We start from the raw sequence: 21,797 nt of genomic DNA on the forward strand, positions 1-21,797 counted from the left end.
GGCTGAATGCAATCAAAAGCAGTGTTCCAGCAACTAATGTAAAGCCTTCACAGAAGATTAGAGGCTGCTACTGCAGCAAATGGGAAAAAACTCCTTATTAATACTCTTGATTTTGGAAGAAATGTTACAGTGGCAGGTGTCTACAAACCATTGGACATATAATGTGTATTAAACTAGTTATTGAACATTAATATATTTTATAATATCAAATCAAATAAAGTCACTTTAATGAACAGCACTACTTTGTTTTATGATGAAATAGCTACATCATACAAATGGTTATAAGCAGAGTGGTCAGATGAAGGAGGCTATGGAACATAGAGACAAGAAAGTGTCTGTCACAGGCATGTCATGGCAGGTCACTGCCAATGTCTAGCTCAGGTATCAATAACACATGGATTACAGAGGGCATGACCCTTAGAGAAACAGCTTCATTAGTACTACTGAAGAGCAGCTAGACCCCAGCTGGACAAGGGCAAGGACAATGAAGCCCTAACATAATATAAGCACAACACGCATGGACACATATGGGCATAACATAATAGTCCATTTACTCCTGTCAGTAACCTGCATCGCAGGGGTAAATGAATAATAATGCATTGCTTGCACTGCTCATTAGGCAGGCTCAGCATTCACATTTGTAGCAAACGGAGATACAGTATGCTCTATGGCCTTTGACCTCTTTGCCCTTTGCATTCTTTCCTCCACGTGCAACCAAGAGAGGATGATGGAGAGGCTTTCTCCAGGAAACCAGCAGCAGGGGTCTTCTGCAAGAGTGCAGATGTCGAGGCTTCCTTCCATATTGATTTAGAGGAGCCTGGAGAGGCTCAGAAGCTGCAGGTTAGAGGGTTAGAGGTCCGCACATGGAGCTTTAAAGCACGCGGGCACTAAAAGCCATGCTACTGCTGCGCCAGGCTTAGCGTCTGAGTCCGAACTAATGAAAACTAATGATGGAGGCGGGTCAGAGGGCCGAGATCAAGGCTCTGAGGATCTCCTCTCCATTTCCAGCAGCCCAGATTGATGAGGCCTCCATGATAGGAGCAGCGAGGTACCATTTTTCAGTATCACTTACTCAAGAGGGCCACTGAACCCTGAGGCCACGGTGTGCTGCCCACCTGTTGCCTCATTACGCCCTAACAGACTGCACAACAGCCAGTCGGGGGGCAACGCTGTTTTGTTTGGAGGGTTATCGTACAAAGGTCCAGTCCTTTGTTAAGTGGTTCTGTTTTTGTAACTGTACCTCATTAACTGGTTGTTGTCACTGTGGACACTGTGGCATAGTGTAATGTAGGATTCAATGGTAAACTATCAGAGCAAAGTAAAGTTGATGAATGTCATGGAACTGGCGAATTTAGATAAAAAGCTTATGCAAAAAAAGGTTTAGATAAGGGCTGCCCCAAAGACAATGATTTGGCCCACCAGACGGTTGCCCTAACTCACCCACCACCTCATGCACAACAAACACTTTTATTGCACTTTTGTGTTTTTCTTTAGAAAAGATCAGATTTTTTTCAATTACTTTTCACAACAAAACACATAGTCAAATTTTATAAAATAAAAAATTTTCAAAATCTATGACCCTTACTATCACACAGTCATCACTAAATGCAACACAGAGGTAAAATCACATATATTTGTGTTGCAGTGAAGACCACTAGAGGCGAGCTCGAACCAAGACAGAGACCTGGACACATCAAGTCCAAGACCAAGAGTTTGTAGAAGTCAAGTGCAAGTCAAGACCGAGACCAGATTACACTTTTTTTTTCAGAACTTAAAAAGTAGAAAAGGAACAAACTGAAATTCATTTGTTCTTCATTGTACATTGTACAAAGTTTAAAGCCAAAACGCCTGCATTATAGTACGTAAAGAAACAATCACAGTATTTAACTCTTTTCACAGTAGCCATAAAATGCCATTTCCACCTGTTTTGGAGGTCCCTCAGTTTTTGAAATACGCATTTTTTTTCTTCAATAATGTTGTTGGAATATATTTCGATATTTGTGTATGATTTACAAAACCAAAAGCAAACTGGATTTATGTCTTTGTAGGTGAAGCAAGCAAGTAAACATTTATAATATTTTACGCTATATTTATTGTGACAGTTGTACTTAATTATTTTGATATGAAGAAAGCTGCAGTTGTTGTCAGCAGTGTTGTCTGTTTTATCTCAGCACGGCCATCTTTGTGAAGAGGTTGCTCGTTAGCAGCTCAACACAAAGTCACTACATTTCACACAGAGAGTCAACAGGGTCTACGGTAATCTGGTAATCTGAAAAATATCTAATTTTATTGTGTTAATTAAATATCAGAATCGATTTCCATTCCTCCAGCAGAATGGCCACAGGTGGACCTGCAGAAAGAGGCTACAAAATTATGAACAATATTATGTAAGCACATATGCTCCAAACTTTCCCCCACATACCGACTATGTGCAAAAAATGTAAGGGTAACAAGCTAGCTGAACAATTTGTCTTTTTGGCCTTCTCTCTACCTCAAACATTACACTTTGGTGTCCCAATTCAGAAAATGTAGGCACCCCTAGTTTAGATAAAAGATTATTAAAAAGCAACAAGATGAAAGGCTGTTTGGAGAGTAGGGGAAGCCAAACACAGGCACTCACTGAAACAGAAACTGAACATCCTTTTTCTTATTTTCTATTTCTTTTGATTTTGATAGGAACCTGGATGTTTTTTAATACTCTAATATCTTGTTGTCTCCTTGGAGCACTTAAACAAAATATATTATTGTTATTATGATTGTTATTATTATAAGTATTATGATTGTTATTATTATTATTATTATTATCATTATTATTATTTGATGGTTTGTGCATTGGTCTGTGTGAGTGAGTGCATGTGTGTGTGCAGGTTTGTATGTTTGTATCGTTGAATGAGAGCAGATTGCACGTTCAGCAGTCTGCTCAGATGTGTGATATTACAGCATTGTTAGCTCTTGTAAATGAATCAGAATCACCCCATATGGTTCTGTCCTCAAATTTTCACACTGGAGCCTGTCAGCACTTTGCTTCATCACCTCCACTCGACTGTCCACACCTTAGGTATTTTTAGACATGAAATTCACCAAAAATAAATGCCTGATAGCATTCTTATGCATTTTATATGCATTTATGTATTTATGGTTGTCAGTTTCAGGACTGTTTTCAATGTTAGTCACATTTCAAGGTAACACTATGAAAGACTCATTACTATACATGGTTTGAAGGGGAAAGTCACACCTGCCAGTAACATCCATCATGCAATAAGCTATCTGGTGAAAACACTCTGTAGTCTGAATACTATTCTTTTTTCAATCTCATTTATTCCGTAATGAATTATACCTATTCATCTACCACTTTCCCTACCAATATATTCTATTTTCAGACAGTTATTTCAAGTAATCTGATCAAATGACAGTTTCAGTAAGTAGCTTTGCTTTCTTTAAGTATTTTTTCTTAAATATGTATTTTCTTATATTTTAGAGGTATTTAAGTCATATAATAGTCTTGTTTTTATGTTGTTTAATGTCCTTCACCTGTGCTATTGCTCACCACATTTGGGAGTTTACAGAGATCTTTGTTACAATTTGAGATCACACAGCATCATCATACACGCAGTGAACACGCAAGACTTTCTCAATGAAAGAGCGCCATCTAATGGCGACCTGCGTTCAATACAGCAGACAAGCAGGGGCGTTCCAGCCCAGCATCTGTTATTTGTCATGTTATATATATTCTGTAGCTCAGCTTTACATCCCTCAGACTTATTTCACACAATTCACGATTTTATAGTAAAGGCAATGGTTCTGTTTAGAATCATGAATTCTATATAGAAGCATTTCATGCTTAAATTGTTCTTTGCATGCCATAAATTTCTTCAGACTGATGGAGAATATGTTGCATATGGTCCTATATAGAATCTTTTTGAAAAGGGTTTTATATGGCACCAAAAAGCGTTCTTCTATTGTAACGATGTCAAGCTTGTAATAAAAGAAGAACCCTTTTTGGTGCCATATAGGGCCATTTTCCAAACGGTTCTATACAGAGCTGTAACACGTTCTCCATTAATCTGAAGAACCATTTCACCATGCAGAGAACCATTAAAGTATGGATTGTTCCTATATTGAACTTATGGTTCTAAACAGGAGAATCATTGAAGAATCTTTTTTTTAAGTGTGTGTATATCCTTTTTTCTCACTACAATACCCAGCATGCATTGTGCCAATACGCCATGCAGCCATAAGGACTCCCCGCTCCCACCAACATCAGTAAAGGCATCCGCTGACGTAGAGGCAAATAAACACAGTTATAATATTCGGCTTCCTAGCAGCAGAAAAATAAAATATTCGCCGCAAAGCCGTTGTATTTTACTTCCCACCTATAAGATACATCATCACTCTTGAACATTAAATTTAGAAAATTTTAATTTAATTTTGGTGGAGTGCTCCTCTAAGTTACAGAGATTATTCCAGTGATGTCATTTATTTCGCATGTCGAGTCAATCAAAGTTAATGTCTTTTTTATTATTATAATTACAAAATTAGCTGTGTTTCAGTTCTTTATGTTTAAATTTAGAACCCAGATTAGAGCGTTAATTCTGTTAAGTCCTCAACGGTTTCTAAAACAAATTGACAACAAATTGACAAAAAATATATAATGATATTAATTTGAAAATTACTTAAAATTCCAACGCCGTGGAGCCGCACAAGAGCCCCTGACAAATATGTTCTATGTGTGACCACTAGGTGGTAGTGTTATATTTGTCTGACGGCTTGTGAAAAATTGAAACGTTAACTCTTCGTCTCGCGTTCTTTTAACGCCGGTTCGTCAAGTTTTAAAGTCTAAACTGATCATTCAAACCGTACAGTACTATGTCTCAAAATGACCTACCTTCCATCATACAGATGACACTGTCAAAGATAAAGTGATTCGCTGGAGCTCGCAGCGTCTTTCAGAACGTACCATGTAGAAACTACATTTCCCATAGTACACCTGGCGCGCGGCAGCTCCTCGGCGCTGCGCTGTCACTTCGCCCAGCATCTCCTCCCGAGGAGCAGTACAGAGAGGAGGAGAGGAAAGGAAACGCGCTGAAAATGTCTTTGGGGTCCTCCGCGTTTTCTCTCCTGCGATGAAGCAGAGGCTGTGGGACTGGGCGGACGCCGTCATATGGGCCTTCATTCTCACAGACATGCGGGGTCTTTTTCGCCGGTGCTGTTAACGCAGGAAAAAGCTAAAAAATAACTGTTAGAAAACACAGAAGATGAAGAAGCAATTCAATCGAATGCGACAGCTCGCCAACCAGACCGTTGGCAGGTAAGAACCCGACTGAGACATTTTCTTTTTTTAGGTACGAATCACTGTAAGTTTGAATGAGAAAGCGGCTGTGTCTGTGAGAACTGGTGTGATTCCAAAAGGGCTGAGGGGGAAAAACACTGCTGTCAGTGATGGCGCAATGCATCTTGGAGTAGAATAGCAAATCAAAGCTCTGCATGAAAACAAACGCGTGCACTTTATAAAATCCATGGCTACATCCCTGTTAGCTTAGCCGTTTCAGTTTCGGCATACTGCAGAGGCGCAGCGCCCTCAGAGCTTCAACCCCTTCAGAGCTCAAAGCCCCCCCTCTCCGGCCCCCACTACCCTAGCAGCTTTAGTACGTTACACGGTCATACAACACCCCGCCGAATGCTTCTCCATGCCGGAAACTGCACTGACTAAAGCCGCAGCGTCGCATGTGCGCGGGTGTCATTATCCTCCATCTGATGCAGACGGATGCAGTGGATGCGACGTGAGGGGAAAAATGGAACAGGCGCAATGTTTTCATCACGTAGTCATCCTGGGAGGGGGAAGGAGGAGCTGGGTGCAGTAGGTCCAGCAGCAGTATCTGTAGGCCATCAATGTGTCAGGCATTGCAATGTGACGTTTAACTGAAGGTGAAAGGATGGCTCCCATTAAGAGGACAGTTGCAGTTGCCTCCATGGTAGAATTTCGGCCTGCACTATATGGACGAAATAGCATATTGTGCTTACAGTGCTGCATATCACGTTGGATATTTTTGCAATATATTAAAGGGCCCATGTCCTACATTTTTCTTGTATTTTATTTTTTATTTTTAAATGTAAGTGTACATGCAACTGGCCACCTCATTCAAAAAGTAACTTAAATGTGAATGGGTGGGGCTAAAATGCTGTAGAAAAGGCATATATATGTAAATGAGTTGGTTTCTGTGACGTCACAAAAACAATGAATAGAAAACTAGCAGTTTAGTTTCTAATATATGGGCTGTATGGACTGGAATTTTCAACAAATCAAGGAAAATCTGTTCATGATATGAGCCCTTTAAAAGACACTCTGGTGACCCCTTTTGATTTGGCATAAAATAGATTGACCTGCATTATTTTGATTGAAATTATTACATTTGTTGGGTCACATGATTGTCATCATCCTCAAAATGTCTATAAAAGCATTTCTGGTATTTTCAGAGCACAGAATAAAAACGTTTGTAATTTTGTAAAGGGAACATTTGCATATTATCATCTTCTGTGATATCAGTATTGCAAAGGTCAATATTGTGATAATGATACATGAACGATATGTCTTGTGCAATCGTGGTATAGTTCTTTTAGTGAAACTGTAAAATGACGTTTTGAGGTGTATTGTGTATTGTACTCGCTCTGGTAGAGCTACTAATGTAGTGCTCTTCTCCCCAGTGAGTGCAGTGTGTGACCTTTAACATGCTTGGTTAGTGGGTGCCTCACCCTGGCCCTTGTGGAAGGGAAACAGCTTGTTATGCAGGAGGGGGTGGATTGGGCCAGGTGTGTTTTGCCCTAGCTGCTGGCATGCTGGGAGATGATGGCATGCAGCACCGTGGGTCATCGTTTCAAGCACCCTGTGCTTGTGTAGCTTGTGGTCAAATAGCAGAACTTTTTTTTTTCCTGTCTGCCTCTGGTTGGCATCGGTGAGTTTGCAGAAGCATGGCAACCCTGGTTCCTCTGACCCAGCTCCAGCTTTCTTCCAGGCATTACTCTGTATGTGTGTGTTTGTCTCTTGAGTTTGTATACCCACATTAGTATTCTCCTCTTCTCTCAGCTGTGTCCAGGGAGCAGTAGCAATGGCCCGCTGAGGCATTCTGTCCACAGCACCACAATAATGAGCAACAACATGTTCCCTAAACAGCGCACTGGCCATACTCATTAATAAAAAGGCCAAGGCCATGGAGGCTACGCCAGCCTGTGATTAGTTTGGGAATAAGGGGCAGTGCCATAATTTTACTGCATGCCACCAATATTGTCAAGTCTTTTAATAACTACGGGTGTAGCGATACAGTCAGCTATCAAGCTTCAGCACCCCCCGCGACCCAGGAGGATAAGCGGCTAAGAAAAATGTGCGTGTGTGCGTGTGTGTGTGTGTGTGGTGAGGTGTGGCTACCAAGGTAGGGAATCAAACCCCCAATTACTGCATGGAGGACAGTAGTGTTACTCACTAAGCTAAAACCCAAACAGGTAGGAAAACCAAAACATGTTCTTGGAAAAAATGCAGTTAGGTTCTGAGAATAAGTTATTTAGTCAAGGTCATATAGCTTCATTATGACTATGCATTGTGTGATAATTACTAACATGTTTTTCTCTGCGGCACACTTGCCGCTTATTTGTTGCCTGCGCGTCTGCTTCCACAAGTAGCCAATAATTGTCCAAGCCTGCTCCACCCAGCAAGCCATAATACCCCCCACAGCGTGGTTCAAAAGTAATCCTGCCTGCAAATTATTTCACGGATCATGTGGCACCTGCAGCTGAAGCCACTGTCTGCTGACCTCTAGCTCACGGTTCGTTTTGGCCTACAATGCTGGGTTCATGTCATTGCACAACATGCAAACATGACTAGAATTGGGAGTTCGGAGGTGGTGATTTTGATGAATACAGTTAGAGGCTGTTCACTCTTAATAGCTAAAACGACAGTTAGAGGCTGTTCACTCTTAATAGCTAAAACGACACCTGGTGCAATTGCTTTGTTAGTGCGGTTTGTTAGAACAAGTGAGAATGCTGTCATACGAACCCTGATACGCACCAGATAAGCGGTCTGAGACCCTCTGAGGAGGTCAGTCTCAGTCTGCTCTTCCAAACGATCTTTGGTTTGGACCACAATGGATCCACAGACCTCTATATCGACTTTGCTACATACTGTCTTTGGTGTCTGCAGCAGACACATTTCTGAAGTTATGACATGTGAAAGTGTTGTAGCATCTTTTTATGAGCTCTGAAATATATAATAGATAGTTTGCTTTTTTAAAACCGATATAACAAGACATACATGAAGCCTACAAGCTCAGTTAGCCCAGAGAACAGTGTGGTTCAGAGAGTTCGGTGGATATTATCCCAGTTATTGTCCCCACGTGTATGTCATTTATGTGATTTTTAAAGGTTTCACAGTTTATCTTTCACCAGTAAAGTGTTTTAGAATCTTAGAAAGACTGTGCATGGTTTTTCCTGTTCATTTAAATCATTGAATTTATTTTGAAACTGCTTACTAAACTACTAAAAGCCTTAACAGACCCGTTTCAATGAAATTCATTTGTCACATTTTTGCACGCTGATGTATCATCTCTTGATATATTGTTCCACCCCTAAGAATAACATATTGGCTCTTTTCTTGCCTTCAGAGATTCTTCTTGAACTGCTGTAATGTGATCGATTAGACATGATTCTTGTGCTGCCACTGGCATCTGTTATCAGTTAGCAGCTCCATCTTGTTTTATGTCCATTTGGTACCATTCAGAAATGGAACATCCTAGCTGATGAAATGCTAGATGACACATTTGTGTGTAATGAATGACACTTTAATTGTATTCTGGTCATTAGCCCCAAGCAGATTCCTGGGGATGCAGCTGAACTGGATGAAGCAACAGGCCAACTGCAGCTTTAAGAAACAGTTCAGTCAAAAAAAGGTTATGTTGTTACTAGTAAATGAAAATGAATAGCCACCACTTAGAATTTGGGCGAATGAACAATTGCACAATGAATTGTTCAGCCAAAAAAGCTAATATTGCTAATAATGAATGAAAAGAATACCCATAATGTAGGATTTTGCAGCCAACATCATTCTAATTGGTGGCTGGTTTTCATTAACAGGCCCACTGCAAAAGGAGTTGTTCAATCTAAAAATAAAATGTTTCTGACTTAAATGAAAGTCAAAAGCCATCATTTAGTGTAAGGCTTATGATGTCATGTGACACATGACATCATGCTAGTGGTTTTCGTTCACTTTCAGCCTAGCACTGTTGTAGGCCACAATTACAAACAGAAGCAATCAGTCAAAGAGCTAAGAGCTAATCGTTTAGTCTAGAGCTAATGTTAGTAATAATAAATGAAAACGGATCATTTAGACAAATTACTTCATGCTAATTGGCAGCTATTTTGCTTCTACCTGTAGCCACATTTGTATGTTTCTAACAGGCCTGCAGCTGCAAAAGTAATTGTTACGTCTAAAAAGCTAATGTTTCTGATAATAAATTCAACAGCCATCATTTAGCATTATGCAGATGACATCTTGGTAATGGGTGGCTACTGGCTTCTGTTCACTGTTAGCCTAGCATAGTTAAAACAGGCCTACTACTGAAGTACGAATTGTTCAAGTAAAAAAGCTAATGTTGCTAATAAGAAATGAAAATTGATAGTCACCAATTAGCACTATGCAGATGACTTAATGCTCATTGGTGGGCTGTTTTCCATTCACAGGGGTGCACAACTCCAGTACTGGAGAGCCAGTGTCCAGCACAGTTAAATAGTTTCCCTAATCAAACATACCTATCAAACCTGGAAATTAACAGATAAGTTTAATCAGGTATGTTTGAGCAGGGTGCTGGACACTGTCCCTGCAGGACCGGAGTACATGCTTACAAGAGACCCCAAGCAGTCAAACTGTTGTGGTAATTGATATTATTAATGGGATTTTAACAGATAAGCTAAATATCGAAGTGGGGGAGCTGTTTGTAAATATTTGAATTTATGCTTTGAACGTCTCCAGACACATACTCATGCACGCACACACCATCTTTGATTCCTCATAATATGTAACGCACTGAACGTCCCCTCCCACTGTGAAGAAAATTACCATCTCCTGCAGAGTGTGTGTGTGTGTGTATGAGAGTGAAAGTGTGTGTCTTTTGCAAGAGCTTGCTGTGACCTCATTGGATCTGTATTTGGAGGCCTCTCTCCCATTCATGTGGAACTGTGCTGAACTCATTCCCTCAGGAAAGGGTGGCAGCGTGCCCCTTGGATGGAGCAGAAAGCAACAAAATCACTTTTAGAGGGTGCCGTGCGTTTTTCGCAGTCCGGTGACGTCGTCAGCAGTGGAACCTGGAAAATGTGTGTATGTTGATTAATGAGCCCACTTAACAAACATGCTCACCCATCAGGACCTCCCCACACACTACAAGGGAATTCTTTCTTATTCTGCCCACGATACGCTTTAGTCACTGGATGCTGCAGCCCGGAGGACACGGAATGAGTGATGACTGCTGAAGGTGGAATTCATGTTTGTGATAAACAATAGGGGTCTCGAAGACCTATTAGCAGTTTTGCAGTAGGATTTGCTCAATGATTTGCCTCTGGCTTTGCTTAGATGTGTTTTAATGCAAGTAAGTCATGATGAGTAGGCTCAGACAAAAGAACACGTTAGGTTGTGCTAATGGCTGAGTATCATTTGAAATTTTTTGAAACAATATATGTAAGAAAGAATTATTATTTATTAATAACAATTCCGTCTTTCCCTCTTCTTGCCCCTCCAGATGAATTACTTCACCTAGACACTGTTAAACAAAAAAGCAAACACACTTAACCTCTAAGGCTGAATTTGGTTACTGCTTTGTGACATCCATGCCCCTCTTAACTGATATCCTGGGCATTTTGGTAATGTAGTGTCCCTGTGAACTACCACATTAGATTGAGAAAAACTAACCCAAGCATGGACAAAGCTCTTACCTAGAACATGAAGAACTGAATAGGGCTAATTTTTGAAACCCTCTGAGAATGATTTAGTATTTGTGCATAGTTCGGTTATAATATAAGAGCCAGCCGAGTCTAAACATGTTTGACATGTTGACAAATGCCACAGTAGTTCATTTTCTCTTGCGAAAGTCAGGAAGCTGCCTGGTAAACTGCTGTCTTACCTGCTGATATGTCCTCACTATGTCCTACTGATTGAGTTTGATTACTGAGTTACAATGACAGCAGTTCCCAGTGATGGTACAAACACCTTAACCATATGTTTAAAAGCTTGCCGTTCATTTATTCATTTATTTTGGGCAAACTGTAGCAAGACTAGGGATGCATATTGACATCAGAATCAATCTGGTACATTTTTGTATCAATTTTGTACATTTTTGCTTAAAAAATATTTAGCAGCATCGGACAGGTGCTACAGTGCCAAAATATCTGCATTTTATTATTTTTACTACAAATATATTGTCACTGTCCAAAGAAAAACAAGTTTCTCCAAAATGGCAACCTTACAGAAAAGCGCAATGACACTCTTTACTTTTACTGTAACTTAATGTAAAGAAATGTTATTCTAAGCAGTCTTGGAGCATTTCTGTTGGTCCATTCATTACAAAATTTTCACAGAATGTAAAAGGCAACTGCTGTGCTCAACTGATGTACACAAATAAACCTTGCAAAAAATTGAGATAATACTTGTTTTATTTTGGACAGCGACAGTATGTCATATTTCTCTGTAATGCTAATCCAAGTAGGTGAACTCTCATTTTATAAATGTTTATGCAATATCGGATATTGGAATCGGCCCAGAATTCTCATATTGGTGTACCCCTTAGCAAGACACTAGTATTCCCACACATGAAGATAAGTGAACTTTGAAATGTTGAGTGATGTAATGTCCTACATTAATACTTGTTTGTAGAATTGTGGCTGTTGGGCTGCACTGGTTGAACACCCTCATTGTGGCAGGCAGATATTATGACTGAACAACAATGCCATCTATGGTACAGTGTACATTTAGGACATCATCCCATCAGGTTTCTGACAACAGACAAAACAGCTTTAGGTCTGAGGAAAAAACATGAGTAACGTCATGTCTCAACTTGGTAGACAGTAAAGTTTGTGTGACAATTGACAATTCCTTTGCTTATTACTAGAGTAATTATAGTTTCATGGCCAAATTAAGTATGAAAATATACTACAACCACAACTTTCACTGAACTCTGCTTTTAGTAAGTTCTTTATTTTACCTAGGATGAAGCTTCAACTTAAATGCTATCATTGACATGGTAGTAATGCTGGTATGAGTCTTAACAAGCCCAGCAGCAGTGCTTTAGTTTTTACACATCAGTGTCACTTCCAGAGTGAGAGTGGTCCACCATCCAAAAATATCCAGCCAAGGGCAGTTCTATGGGTGGAAACTGACCGATAAAGGGCCAGTGAACGTCTAAAACAAATTGTGCATATTGTCAGTATTCTAGCAAGGTGGACCTACAAAGTAGGTGCTTCTAATAAAGCGTCCGGTGAGTCACTTCAGATTTCAGTAAAGCGTCATCGGTGTCTTCGTCTCAGATACTCAGATGCTTTTTTCCAACTGTGGTTGGGTTGCCATGTAGGTATACAGTCACATGTGGATCAACAGTAGAGTAATGTGGGTCTTTGGGGATTAGAATTTTCCTTCAGTTTGTGTTTCAGAGATGAGATTATTCACTTTATTAAGGCCACTCTATGTATGATTGTATATGAAAATCGTAATGTACAAACTGTTATCTCTGCCCTGCAGATCATATAACATTCTTCTGTAAGTACCGCACAGTACATTACAAATGATGTGCCTCAATAGAACAGGCTTTTCCACTTAATTGCCAAAATAGGCAGTGTGTACTGCATTTCTGCCCCACCTTGGAAGAAGAAACAGCAGAGATTGAGGCTCAGTAACAGTATCTTTCAGCTATATTTGATGTAAGTCACGGGGACAGTATCTTTTTTCAGCCATTACGCCACCTCTCTTGCTCTGCAGTGGCCCAGTTTGTGATAACGCTTCTAAGCACCTCCTCTTCTCCTTTCTCTTCCTATCTTTAATTTTTCTTCTCTTCTTCTCTTCTCTTGTCTTCTCTTCTCTTCTCTTCTCTTCTCTTCTCTTCTCTTCCCTTCTCATCTCTTCTCTTCCGACACTGCAGACTCTCAGGTGTGCTGTGTCAGCAGCTTACAGTCTTTTATACACACTGGTGGGCTGCTCTGTATGTCATTAGTAGAAAGATGCAATCAGTTCCCACAGTGGGTCTACCCAGAGAGCACGCACAGCCCAGCTGAGCTCAGTAAAGGACACAAACGAACTTAAACACCAGCAGCTCATGACTTGCTTGCACAGCTTGTGTCAGTGTTGATGAGACTGATAAGTATATTAGAGCATTTGCTTATATTGAAACACTGTGTGTGTGTGTGTAAGTGTGTGTATGTGTGTGTGTGTGTGTGTGTGTGTGTGTGTGTAAAAGTCTGTTTGAGCTGATCATGGTTCATCACTATTGGGATTCTTCAAGCCTTGAAAAAAACAGACAGAGTAATTAAAAAAAAAACCTAGTAAATTAGGATTTTTGATATGGATATTAGCCTCTCTCTGATGTTATCCATTCTTATACTGACAAACCATGAGATGTCTGAACTCTATATTCAAACAGAGGACAGTGTAGAACCTGTGTTTTACGTTTTAGTGAGAATTTCTTATCTGTTTAGAAGGAGAAAGCACAGAAAGAACGAAGTGTTGAAAGGCTGCTGTATCTGGCCAAAGGCTACCCACACCAGATGCTGGCAGAGGGTTTCTGGCACAGGGTAGCAAACAGTACAAAGAGCAGCTATAGCACAAAAGAAGCGTCACAGAAAAGCGCTGATAAACAAGAAGCTTGAGTTTATTTTAGGCTCTTATAGATTTAATGGAATAAAACTTCCCACATCATTTAGTGAATTTGTTATGTTTGGTGTCTTTTAACTAACTCTTCATTTCAATTTATTATATTTTGAAAGAATTTGAATATGAGATTTGACTGAAATGTCAATCACTACTCAAACCCAGTAGGGGATAGGACAGGGATATTATACCAGCTTTCTAGCATGTTTTGGTCCAAATCTCTTGGTTGACTCTCTTGGTGGATGAAAGGCCTGAACAGACTAATAAATAAGTGACATAGTCATAACATAAAACTCATTTGCACCTTAAAGAACAGTGTTCCTTTTGCCAGTTATGTTTTTGAGAATGTTTTCATTTTACTTTTTAAGCTGCCTGGCTACAATTTGTGGTACACTTTTTGTGTAAGCAGTTGTCAGAGTGTACAATCCACTATTTTGTAGTCATTTTTATAAATTTTACCCATGTTGTGTTCGTCAGTACACACAGCGTTGCATAACTGATGTACATGAGCAACATGTATGAAAAAAAAATGATAGAAAATAAATTATTAAATGTATGTGGAGGCTACCTTGTCCAAAATTGACTTTGCACAGATATATACGGTTTTAACTATAATTCATTTGATGAAAAAAGAAATAAACAAATCTTAGGTAACCAAGAATGCTACAGCTTATTAGTCGACTTAATGGGCACCTCCCTAAAGAGATCTCAACTGTAGACTTCTGTGCATTCCACGCACTTAACCAATACATCATTATTTCCTCCTGTACACATGAATTCATTACAGAGCTGTGCTGTCAGTACTATGATGTACTTGTACATTATTCCACATGTGCTGGTGTGTGCTATTTGCTATTACACCCCAGCATTTTTTAATGACACATAGGGCATTGATATTCCCACAAGCTTTGTTTTGTCTCTGACTCTTGGCTTGAACAATTTGAACACCACTGGAAAAGAACAATGTAATCACATAATTGAGCAGTCCAGTATTGCCATCAGATTAAAGTGTCATAGTAGCGTCTTTCAGCTTCTATTAAATAGAACACTTTGGCATGTTTGTATAGCCCGGATCCAGCATTCAAGAGGGAGGTGAAGAACATGCAGGTCCTTAGCCACAGAACCTTCCAGTGCATCTGCTAGGAATACCTCCTACTTCCATCCGCTACACAACACACACTCACACAAGCCTTGGCCTTTTGGAATAATACCCGTGGTTGTGCGTTATGTGGAAGCAATTAAGGCTGGCCCTCTGAGGAGGAGTCTGGTTGTAAGAATGGAGACATTCAGAGACTGCAGGAGAACTCCTCCATCTTCCTCCTCTTGCAACTGGCTCAGATCAGGTGTAAAAATCCATTGATGCATGGTGATGCATTGATCTGAAGGTGGCAGTTCAGCTGTATTCATTTTAGAAAGTGAGAAGTGATTAGAATTGATTGATTAGGAGTGTAATTATCACAATACTTTGTTCACGATTCAATATTCTCACAATATTTTGAACAAGAATTGAATGAAGAAGAGTGATGACTGTTTCCATGTCATTGCATTATCTGCTATTGAGACTGCAGCTGAGAGTGTTACGCATGACACTGAACATGGCTGATGTTTTTAGCGAAGGATAAGCTGTTTACAACCTGTAGTATTTGACAAAGCAGTTGCATTAGATAGCATAATTAACAAAATGCAGCTTATATCACCAATTTGAATTATTCTTTTTGTCAATTTTTTGCATCATGATGTGCTGTGGAGTCCAAACCTGTCATGAACCAGGGAGCAGCCATATGTCTGGAGAATTGAAATTTATTTCTTGAGGTGTCTAGTCAGCCCCAGCTGTGTCACAATGCACATACTTACATAATCCATGATAATACTGTTTTGTAAGGTATATGCCTGTCACAATCATGAAATTTGTGCTGATGATTACTTGGCATATAAATAAATGGTGATTAACTATTTGAAGGTCTTTTTTTTACATTTAATGAAACTATTAAAGTACAAGCCTAGCTATCTCTAATTCCTGTATTTACTTTGTAGCTAATACTTTGTAGCTAATACTGATCTGAAGTGAGGTATATTGCACTGTGCACAAACACACCAAAAATGACTACTGTTAACCCAGAATCATGTTTACAGCACTGATGCACCGAAAGGAAAATTCTTGGTCAAAGTTGAAATTCATGACACACTGGAATGAAAAACTAAAAAAGCTGACAAAATTGAAAGTTTACATAAAATTAACTGATAAAAATTATTATAGTCTGTAGGCTAAAGTATGTGCCACAAAATCCAGTGTCCTCGACAACAAAATATTGTTGGTCATCCAAGGCTATGATTTCCTATTTTTGGTTATGCTTTGCACTTTGGCTGTTGTTTGTGTAAACTTGCTTGCGCAGACTTCTGATGCTGCTGTTTTGCTGTTTCCTGCGTGTAGAGTGGGATATTGTGTCTTCAAGTGGAATAAAACTGGTAATGGAGAAGTTCTTGTGTTGTACATCCTCTTGATTCTCAACATGAACAGTGATTACATATTGCTTGTGAATTGTCCTTCGTACAAACTGTGGAATAGTTTGGCAATTTTTAGTGTTGATCTGCTTCTGCTCAAACTGTTTGAACATGTCTGTGTAGACTGGCGCTGGAGAGTGAACAAGGTTGAAGTTAGCTTTGTATTCACCTGCTTCTTCAAATTCAAATTTCCCATTCCACCATCAGTTGAATGTAAAATTTAAATTAGAAGCTGTCTGATTTGTAGTGTGTAAAGGGTTAAATCAGGGTTTTAATTTCTTATTTCCTTTGCTATTAAAATTATTTATAAAGTCTTACATTTTACACTTGCATCGTAGGCCTGTTTAATCTGTTTTTTATTGGTCAAAATTATATACCTTTTTTCTCTTTTGGCTGACAATGAAAGTGCTATTTTTAACCATTTTTGGCTAAAACTTTTTAGTGGCCAAAATTTTGGTGCTTCCCTAGTGTAGAGTCAAGCAAAGCTTAATGTTTCTCTCCAGAGAGTGAAAATATGAGTGGAAACCTGTTTTCCACAAGCATATATACTAACAACATTTGCATTTGCTACTTAGCAAACAAATAAACAGTCCTCTAAGCATGTTGTAGCACACAGTTAAAAGTTAGAACTTTTGGTATTTTCACGAGACCCATGACGTCCCAGTGAGTGCAAATTTTTAACCTTTTTTATGTCTTACATTTGTCTCAACCCAACCTTAAACAATTGCAATAATCTCAAAAGAATTGTGATCATTTAATTATGTAACAATTGTGACAGGCCTACTTTTTGGCCAAGGGCTCTTTTAGTGGTGTTATAGGTTTTGTTTATTTTTGAGAGAGTAATAGTTTGAATCCTGTGGCTGTTTTGTGGGTGGGAGTGATGGGTTTGTTTTCTCCTTCATTTTTCAATGCAGAATCTTGAAAAGATGCAATTATTGGATTAGTATTTCTCTGAGACCCTGAATAATTTGGAATAAAATCAAAATTAGTAAATTATATAAAACATGGCAAAATTTGAAATATCATAACATATTTAATTGTTGCGCAATGATATTGGAATTATTAGTGGACGGTTTACCGGTTCATCGGGTATTCTAGTTGATGTCCTTCTCCAGGTGTGACTTGTGTCATAAATGTTATACCCGTACGCCACAAATAAGCGCTGATAATGCGATGTACAAACTGCAAACTACAGTAATGTTAGACTGCTTGGCTTGTTTCGTTTGGTCAGCTGCACCAGACAAGGACACAGTCAGGGCCTTGTGTGTGAAACAAGAGTACACAAGAGTGAATGACTGTAAAAATTTTCCACAAGTATATGGGATGGGTATATGAGACGTGAGAAATTCAACAAAGCTAAAAATTTTTGCATACCATTTTAAATTGTGCAACAGTTACATTAAAGCACCTGTACAGGTGCCAGAATGTAGCTGCTGCTATATTTAAGGTGGTATGGAAATTGTTTCTGAATAATTGTGAATAAGAAGCCAACTTGAAGAAATTAAGAAACATAGCATCATTTTTGCTAGACCTGCTGAGCTTGTCTTACAAAGCAGTATTTTAGATTTTCAGATTTACTTTGGTTATTAAAAAAAGGTTCTTATTAAAAAGTGAAAAGACATCCCAGAAAAATAAGCAACTGGTAACCTAGATAGAAATCATCAGCAATTTTGATTATATTGTGTTTATGTATTTTTAGTAAGAGCAAAATGTGTAGGTGATGCTGAGCTACTGCACTAAAATGTCTTAATTGTGTTGCATTTGTTACACTATAAAAATAAATGTTACATATCTTCACAATGCTAATCAAGGCAGATTCAGTCCCAGTTTCTTCATGTGTTTTTGAAATCAGTAAATAAATATATGAATATCAGACATCGGCATTGGGCCTAATCATCTACTAAAGAATCGTAATCAAATTAAGTCATTGTACAAGTATGATTTACACCAGTGTTGGAGGAAGTTACAGCAGAGTTAGCATGCTGTTCCCTCACAGCGTCTCGCCAAGCAGGCAGTGGTCTACAGGGATGGTTAAACTCATGCTCTGGGAGTGTTAGTATGGGAGGAGGAGCAGAGGGAGGTGGGGTGGAGCTGTGTGGGAGGCTGTTGAGTACACAGAGATGTGGTGAGCAGTTTCCCTTGGTGCTGATAACTGTCTACACAACATTACACTGGTATTACACTGATAGATGCTTAGCTGATAGGTGCTTTCCAGGTTTTTCAGCCATGTCACTGACCGCTAACCATATTATAAAGAATTCAAACACTCTAGTTATTGTGGTATCCAAAAATAGAAAATCATTGTGCTGTAAAACCACCACATTTAAAACATTTACTGTGGACTCCTTCATTATGAAAAGGTCCTCTGACTAGATACGATTTTAGAACTGATTCAATTAGAGATGATTTGATGTTAATATTTTTTTCCGATACTGATGCCAGTGCTGAAACCTTGAGTATCAGCTGATACTGATTTCTTTAAAAGCGGCTAAGCTTTAAAATAAAATATTTTATATAATAGTTATAATAGTCATGCTTAAACTATTCAAACACTTAACTACCCCACAATCACTATTGTCATGAAGTTGTTACATGGTTAGTAATGTTATAACGTGACTTACTTGACTTGGTTTTATGTTTTGCACCACTACAAGCAATTCTGTGCTGTTTTATTGGTTAGATTTGTGGCATATTCCAATCATATTCATTCTTTTTTCCACCAGTTCTTTACATTAAGGGCTCAGATCAGGGTTGAGATCGTTATTACTTTCTTTTTTATGGTTACTGTTTTAGAGGTATATGCCTTTTTTTTTCAACAGCCACAATATGGAAATTGAACAATTTCATATGGAGTAATGAAACAATTAAAATCTAATTTGAAATATTATTGATAGTTTAAACATATTTTTAAATCATTACTACCAGTTTTAAAAGGGATCAAATCTTACCTTTTTGTTTTTGCTAATTATATTTTCACCTCATAACATTTATTTGGTTTTATGAACCAAATACACTCATAATTCATTTTTACATTACCAGTTTCCAAACTCTCTTTATGCCTTAGCCTTAAACAGCCTTGTTTTATTTCTGTGCTTTTAAGACTGATCGATGTAAATGATGTCTGATTGGCTGCCCTGTATTGTACCTCGTTTTAAAAGCAGTTTGGGCTGAAATGCTCCTTTTAACATCAGCTAGAATAGTTGGGGCTAATCTGCTGTAGGCTGACTGGGTGTTTATTTTCATGACATCACAAAAACAATGAATTCAAATTGGGCTGTTTTTGTGACTTAGTTTCCATGTATGAACTGTATGCGAATGTCATGTTTTGAAACAATGTTTACATATTAAATCAAGTTCTTATTTGTAAAAACAAAAAGCGAGGAAAAGTGAGTTTTTTAATGGTCCTCTAATGTTCTAAAATCGATGCAGTTGAATCACTACCTTCAGATCAATGTATCATGATGCATCAGTGCTTTTTTAGACCCTTTGTTTTCTTATACAGCAGACAGATCATTTAACAGTAGGGAATCCTGAGCTGTTTTTATGCTGCTGTTCACTCCAGCGTGTTCAGCCTCAGTCACACATGCTCTCTTCCAAGGACAGCCGTGCAGAGATCTGAATCAGGATGTCCTTGAGATCCAGTTAAGCTGCATCAATCAGCAGGCCTGCACAATGCACGCCGGCAGAGACACCTACTGCTGGATGGAGGAGTTGGGCTGACTCATCCCTTTCACACTACACGTCTGGAACTCTGAATGGACAAGTGCTTCACATTGCTCTCAACAGAGTTAACTGCTGCACTTGTTGGCCTCAAGATCACAAAGGGCACTCAATAGCTCTGTTGTTCCTAACCACAAGATGATGTAATGGTTGACCAGGCTCCAGTTCAGACTCTGGCTGTTTGTCCCTTTAGGTTTCCTAATCTGTAAGACCACCTTACAAAGGCCCTGCAGCAGGTGTGGTATAAATCGAGAAGCAGGTGGTAAAAATATACAAGAGAATGAGGTTAGGCTTGGGAATGATATACAGTGACTAATGGAGGAGAGTGAGGAATGCATGAGTCACTTTTGCTTGAACCCCATATCACGTCTAACTAAATCAGCCTTTTCTCACCTCCGCAATAATACCCGTCTTCACCCTTTCCTGAATGTTAATGATGCTAAAACGCTATTTCAAGCCTTCGTCAGCTCTCATATTGATTATTGAAATTCCCTCTTTATTGTTCTTCCTGCTAAAACTCTGAACAGACTTCAATACATTTAAAACTGTTTTAAGAGTACTAACATATGCCAAGTGCTCTGGGGATATCAATCTACTACTAGTTCACCAGCTACGTTAGTTTTCTCTTCCCATTTTAAATATAAGGTTCTCTTTATCACATTTAAAGTCATTTATGGTTTTTATGGTAGCCCCTTGTTAACTTGACCTCTCCATTGTTCCATTGCTCCTGGCACACTTCAGTCCTCTTGCTGCAAAGTCCTCTTCTTGTACCACATGCTAGGCATCCTGTTTTGTGGTTTATGAAGTTAGTATACACTGTTTTTTGTTATTGTTGTTGCTGTTTAAAGCCTCTTTTTAGACCAAATATAAAGCTTGTAAATGTAATAGTTAGCTGTATTTCCAGGTGGAAAATTCGGGGGGACTCATTCGGTCAGCACTGAAGCAGCACAACTTAAGGAACAATTTACAGTAAATTCAATATATAATTCAACATAACAGACAAAACGTTGGCAATATTGTTAAAATCATGTTGTGTTTGAAGGTGTAGTGTCAAATATACAAGGATGATTGATTTTACTTTTGTTATTTCCATTTTTTAGCTTTCTAAAGCAGATCTGCTTTAAGTAGTATTAACCCCTGTCAGGGATTCTCTGTCTAACACTTGCAGCTGAAAATAAATACATTAGATAACTTCTAAAAGATACTACTTGACCTGCTGCCTGTTTCGTCAGGTTCTGAGGAGAGTGACAGAAGGTCTTCATCACATTTCAAATCTGTCGTTCCTGGTCTCCAGAAACTTTAGTATGCACTCCCTCATTAACTCTGTGCCTGCTCTTTCATTGCATTTTTCAGATCTCATTTAAAGACGTTACTATTCTTCTTTTTAGAGATGCAGCAATATAGGAATTCTGGACCGATGTCAATATCTGATATTTTAAATTAAATTATAGCTAGATCCATCTGGATTAGCATTACAGAGAAGTGAAGCATTTATTAGTAGAGGGTTATAAATACAATGAAACAAGCAAAATCCAGATATTTTAGTGCAGTAGTCCAGCAACACCTAAACATTCTTCTGTTCCAGAGTCCAATAAATTCATTATCAAATATCAAATATTGAAATGTAATCTGTCTGATGCCAGTCATTTTTTAAGCAATTATTTACCAGTACTGATATTATTCCTTA

At 38.7% G+C, this 21,797-nt stretch overlaps 1 protein-coding gene across 1 annotated transcript in view; it reads left to right on the plus strand.

Annotated features, from left to right (window-relative positions):
- The first annotated feature begins 4,993 nt into the window (after window positions 1–4,993).
- si:ch211-114m9.1 (rho GTPase-activating protein 44) overlaps window positions 4,994–21,797 on the plus strand; it is a 62,440-nt gene continuing 45,636 nt past the window's right edge. Inside the window, exon 1 of the mRNA XM_036589862.1 lies at window positions 4,994–5,308. Coding sequence (XP_036445755.1) covers window positions 5,256–5,308 — 53 coding nt within the window. The 5' untranslated portion in view covers window positions 4,994–5,255. The remainder of the gene's footprint in view (window positions 5,309–21,797) is intronic.

Source organism: Colossoma macropomum, unplaced genomic scaffold (assembly GCF_904425465.1).
Source record: "Colossoma macropomum unplaced genomic scaffold, Colossoma_macropomum, whole genome shotgun sequence".
In the NCBI taxonomy this organism is placed as follows: Eukaryota; Metazoa; Chordata; class Actinopteri; order Characiformes; family Serrasalmidae; genus Colossoma; species Colossoma macropomum.